This window comes from Trachymyrmex septentrionalis, unplaced genomic scaffold (assembly GCF_001594115.1).
Source record: "Trachymyrmex septentrionalis isolate Tsep2-gDNA-1 unplaced genomic scaffold, Tsep1.0 scaffold68, whole genome shotgun sequence".
NCBI classification, from domain to species: domain Eukaryota; kingdom Metazoa; phylum Arthropoda; class Insecta; order Hymenoptera; family Formicidae; genus Trachymyrmex; species Trachymyrmex septentrionalis.
The window spans coordinates 95,922-101,828 of NW_017305862.1; the positions used below are offsets into that span (position 1 = coordinate 95,922).

At 24.8% G+C, this 5,907-nt stretch overlaps 1 protein-coding gene across 1 annotated transcript in view; it reads right to left on the reverse strand.

The window, feature by feature from the left end:
- LOC108753284 (alkylglycerol monooxygenase-like) overlaps window positions 1-5,462 on the reverse strand; it is a 6,386-nt gene extending 924 nt beyond the window's left edge. Inside the window, exons 1-8 of the mRNA XM_018494748.1 lie at window positions 5,240-5,462; window positions 3,541-3,656; window positions 2,838-2,992; window positions 2,650-2,753; window positions 2,287-2,449; window positions 2,067-2,215; window positions 1,610-1,744; window positions 1,341-1,460 (exon numbers count right to left, since the gene is read on the reverse strand). Coding sequence (XP_018350250.1) covers window positions 1,341-1,460; window positions 1,610-1,744; window positions 2,067-2,215; window positions 2,287-2,449; window positions 2,650-2,753; window positions 2,838-2,992; window positions 3,541-3,656; window positions 5,240-5,371 — 1,074 coding nt within the window. The 5' untranslated portion in view covers window positions 5,372-5,462. The remainder of the gene's footprint in view (window positions 1-1,340; window positions 1,461-1,609; window positions 1,745-2,066; window positions 2,216-2,286; window positions 2,450-2,649; window positions 2,754-2,837; window positions 2,993-3,540; window positions 3,657-5,239) is intronic.
- Window positions 5,463-5,907: the final 445 nt, after the last annotated feature.

Consider the following 5,907-nt stretch of genomic DNA (forward strand, 5'->3'; position numbering starts at 1 on the left):
TATTTGCATTTCTTCAAACTGTTGCGCTGCAATTAAATGCAGTATAAATACAATTAAACAATATTATAATAACAATATTATAATGTAAAAGTGAAACTTTGTAAGATATATACAAGTTGTCCCATTTTAAATAACGACTTCTAATATCTTTTAAACAGTGCATTTTAGAGAAATGGTTTCAAACAATTTTAATAGTAATCTTTTTAATAGCATCTTATATCCTTCTTAAAATCATAAAAGTTTTGTGACTTTGAAGAGACTAGATAAGATGTCTAGTAAACAAGAATGATTAAAATAAAGTGAAATGAATTGATATCTGAGGATATAAATTCATTTTTGTTTTACGTGTGAACATTTATAATTTTTTCTTTATAAATTAAACAGTATTTTTATATTTATTTGGATCGACAGGAACATTCCTATTCAATACTGTACTCGGATATAAAATCAGGGCTTAAATTTTATTTCCGTCATAACTTTTTTTATTTAAACAAAAATGCGTATTTTTATGATTTTAAACTGTAATGTATTCACAGCTTACAAATTAGCTATGTTGAAATTATTTTTAATTGAAGTGAATTCAAACGATAATGTTCTTATTCATTTTAAACTGGAATGTATTCATGGCTGACTTATTTACAACATAAGTATTTTTGAATTCTAATAAATAGAAATACGAAATATGCTATTCATCATCTTGAATTTGAATAATTTATGTTCGTATTATGTTATTTTTTAATTGAAATAAATTAAAATATAAAATGTGCTATTTCTCATATTGAATTTAGATGTTTCATGTCCGTATTATATTATTTAAAACTGCATATTATCGATAATCTCACCAATTTCAATGATCTTGACATATGTTGTCATTGGTAATATGCAGTTTTACCTATTATTTTTTGATTGAAATGAATTAAGATACGAAATGAGTTATTTATCGTGTCGAAATCAGATGTATTTCGTGGATTCAAATTGATTTGAAAAATCAGAAGTGCAATTCAGAAATGTCAAAATGAATTCATTTCTATCCTTTTAAAGTTATTTTCGTTTGTTGAATGGTTATTGGTTTGACCTTGGGTGGCTTATTAAGGTTAAAACAAAGTCACTTTGAACTTCTTAAATGAAATTCCCAATTTTTATTACGTATTCTTGTATGTAAAAAATTAAAAATCTTAAAATTTAAACCAATAATGGAATCATTTTAAAAATGCTTAAAAAGAGAATATACATATTTACGAATTGAATTATCAGGCAGCATTTTAAAATATGGAATTATATAAAAAATTATCTATCATATCCAAAACTTAATAACAAATAAATCCTATTTAAAAACCTACCTCATAATATTGTGATTTGTACAATTTATAATGATTGAGAAGAACCATCAGGAACTGCACACTAATATATATTTTTTGTATTTTTGATATGTAAGGATCGTATATAGTTCTAGGCTTCACCTACAAGAGATAACAGAACAATATCTTATATTAAATTTTAAATAAATTGGATTTCTGTTTTAATTTTTAACAATATTAAATATTATTTATAAATTAAAATAATATATGTTTCTTATTCAATTTATTAAAAATTTTTTATTATACCTTACCTTTATTTTGAATTTATCTAAACCTAAACGTGGTCCACCTGGAAACCAGCTAGGGCCTTTCCAAAAAACAGCAAACTTATCAGCCCATGTATTCATACTTATACTTTTCTTAATCAAATTCTTCAAGTAAAATATCTACAATGCAATATTATAGATAATAATAATTAAAAACAATTCAAATTGTCATATTTATGTATAAAATTACTTTTATTTTATTTTTATTATTATTATTATTATTCACAAGCTTTTAAATATTTTTTAGTTTTGTTTCCTTCAGTTTTTTATGTTTATCAATAAATTGGGAAATTGACATATTTATAATATACAATAACATTTAGTTTAAATTACGTCACTATTTATATATCTACATATATAAAAACTAACTTATTTTTTTATTATTTACTATTAAGTACATAAAAAATTCAAAAGGACAATAATTCATTACCATAAATTTTACCTGCAAATAAACTGCATTAAATGATTCAACATTAACTACTAATCCATAAACTATCTCTTCATTTTGTTCTTCTTGAAATGTACCAAATAATCGATCCCATATTATAAGTACACCACCATAATTCTTATCCAGACAATAAAGATTACAGCCTACAAATACAGAAGTGCATATATAATATATTATAAATTGCGAAAAAATATTAGATATATATTTAATTTACCATGATGAACTCGATGATGCTTAGGCGTATTAAAAATTAACTCAAATGGTCCGAGATCACCAATAACTGTTGTATGTATCCACAATTGATATATCAAATTGAGTTGATTATGCACAATAAGATGTGATGGAGGTATAAAAAAGGCAAGCGGTAAATAAATTATCTGCAAAAGATATTTAAATCAAAATATAAAGATGCATTTTATTTTAAAATTTTTTAGTTTTAATTACAAACAATCTTTAATTTGTAATTTATTTTAATTGGTTTTTAAAAATAATGTGTAATAAGTATAAAAATTATCTATTAATATTTGTCTTCGTATATAGTTAATTTTGATAAAAATAGTAAAAAAGTGATATTTACGGAGTTGCACCAGTGTTGCAGAACGGATTGTCGTAAACCAACCGCGAGATTAAACTCCTCACTGCTGTGATGCACTTGATGGTAGGCCCATAAAAAGTGAATTTCTGCAAACAATAAGTTAATTAATATTTTCAATTAAAGAGAAAGAAAGAGATTGCTGTTAACACAAGGAATGTTTGGAAATTAACCATGATTACTGCGGTGAGCCCAATAGTAACAAAAGTCTACGACAATGAAGGTAATATACCATGTGCATAGTGAATTCCAGGGTAAAGTATATTCTCTGCCAAACCTCTCATAAATAACAATGTACAAATAATATTCAGCACCACGAGAAAATATTCTGTGAAACCAATAATAATATTTTATCTAAATTTGACAAATAAAGAAAGATACGACTAATACACATTATATTCATATTTATGTATTTATTATTTTTATTCATTTTTTTATATCTTATTATTACAAATATCTTATTTTTATTATATGCTTATTACATTTTTTATAATTCTAAACTTTCTAAAAATCTTCTTCTCTATACAACCCCTTTTATGTTAGATTTCCTATTTCTTCAGGTAGAAAGTATAATTAAAATAAGATAATTGAATTATTATGTTCCCGAGCAAAGGAATAAGAACAGAATAAAATCACAATTAATAAAAATTTAACTTGTAACTAGAATACATTGTATTGTAAATAATGTAAAAAACAATATGTAAATATGTCGATAACGATTGCAAGAAACGATTTTTTAAATTATTTAAAATCATTCGATTGTTTCTGTAAACTAATGAAACAAATAATAATTTCCAGAAAAAAATAATAAAAAACGTGTGTTTATATTTTCTATTTTTTTTAATGCAGTAAAGGATAAATTGTAATTATCCTTACCGGATAGTTTCGTGGAGCATCCAATGAGATAACGATGTCACTTGATCATTTAAACGAAATTTTTTTCTTAATATTATTTGCTCCAGAATCAGCAGCAGAAAAAACGGCATCCATATCTAAATATATCAGAGATTGTATACGCAGAAAATTAAGTTTTGCATGTATTAGTAACGCGTAGTTTCATGTATTAGTCGCTACGTTCGAATGAGGTCTCGACAAGAATAGCGCGCACATATGACTTGTTAACGATTCATGCTTGCTGTGTTCGTAACAAATAACAGACCAGCTGCGCATTCAAATTATCGAACTTCCTTAATGCATTTGACATCGTTTATGCTGCTTTGATATAAATTGTATCAAGTAGATTTTTCAAAGAAAAATTTTCTAAATTCTATTCGAGCCAAATGCACACCGATAATGAAGCCAATCAGAGCATATATAATTCATGCTGACATTAGAGGGAAACATTTTTTTAATTTAAATTATTATTATTATTATTAAATAAATAAAGTTAAAATAAAACAGCAACATTAATTAATAATTAACAATAAAAATTAAAGAAAATAATTTAAATTTAATAATTTTAAGAAAATGATTTACAATTAAAAATATTCTTTAGATTATCGTCTCTAAGAATTTTTTTATTTGCTTTAGTGTAAATTATCTACTGCTACACCTTTATTAAATTTTATTAATAATCTTTATAAATTTTTACTAAATCTATGTTTATTTTATAATCAACTAAAAAACAGTATATAATTCTTTTCTAATCAATACAATGCTACTTTTAAATTTTTCTACAATTAAAAATATTGCACAATTAATAATAATCATAAATATTTATAATTTCACAAATTAATTATATTATAATAAATACATGAATGTGAGCATGACATAGCAGACAGCGCACTGGTCTAGCCAAAGGTTCCGGCTTCGATCCCAGTAGGATTTAAAATATTTACGCTCGTATTTTCTTTCGGAAAAGGCCGGCAACCTCCCAAGAGTAGCCTTGCCTACAGAAACACCTCTTGAAAAATTTGTCGTTCGGAATTAAAACTGTAGATCCTATATGCTTATGGCAATTGAATAATCAGCGTGTGAACCACAAGCATATGAGACAGATGTAACACAGGCCAGAGGCCTAATGTAAGAAGAAGAAGAAGAAGAAGAAGAAGAAGAAGAAGAAAAAGAATTATATTACCTAATTAACAAATTAATTACATTGAAATTCTTTTTTATATTATCAATTTAAATTATAGCATATGTTTAATAAAATAATAGCATTTTAAATAATTAAAATCTCAATTCTTTATCTATAATTGTTAAAAAAAAAACAGCTTTATTTTCAAAATTAAGTTATTTATATGTTATATTTATTTGTTTATGTAATCAACAGTTAACACTGTCTGCTTTATAACATTATTTACTTTAATATTATGCAATATGTAAAAACTAGAATGTAGTTTAAGAGGCTTATTTTGTAATTCTTAACGATTCTGTAACAATATCGTTACATTGTTATTGCGTAGGTTTTGCAGTAAAAAAAGCCGCGCAATGATAATGTAATGATATCGTTATAGTTGTTAAGAGTTACAGAATAGTAATTCTATTCTAAATAGTAATTCCCTAATTTAATAAAAACTTTAGCAGAAATGTCGAAATTTTCTTATTTTTATTTCTCACAAATGGAAAATATTACCTGTTGTTGATAGTCCGGTACTTCATGTAGAAACTCGAAAGTCGTCTCTTTTGGACTAACCAAATACCAAAGTCTTCCAACATATTTTGGAAAATAATCGATTTTAGCGAGTGAGTTTAATATAATGTTCATCTTGTGTTTACACTCACAAATACGCGCAAATTATTAAACTGTAAATGTTATAAATTTTTCAGGGATGTCTTAAGTGTATAATATGCGAACGCCTCAGACGATATACAGCATCGATTTAATCGCTCACATCACGCGTATGTATTTATATAGGTACTAAGCTAACGCACGTGACAATATCGGTAATCATGATAGGTGTATTCAAATTCGCGAGTTTAAAATTATTTATTAACATAAAACGATTAAAATAATACATCATATTCGAGCTTTATTATTATATTACTTATGATTTTCGTCCATCGATGTAAAATATACATCTAAAGAAAAGCAAAAATTAATAACAACCTTTAATTGACTTTGTAGAAATAATTTAATGCAAAACTTATTAAATAAAAATTATTTTTAGAATTATTAGATATAATATTAAATATAAACTTTCAAGAAATATCTTTAAAAAATTATTCTTTATAAAATCATTTTTTGTAAAAATTGAACTTTATTAAAAATATCTTCAAGAACTGTGTGTGTGTGTGTGTGTG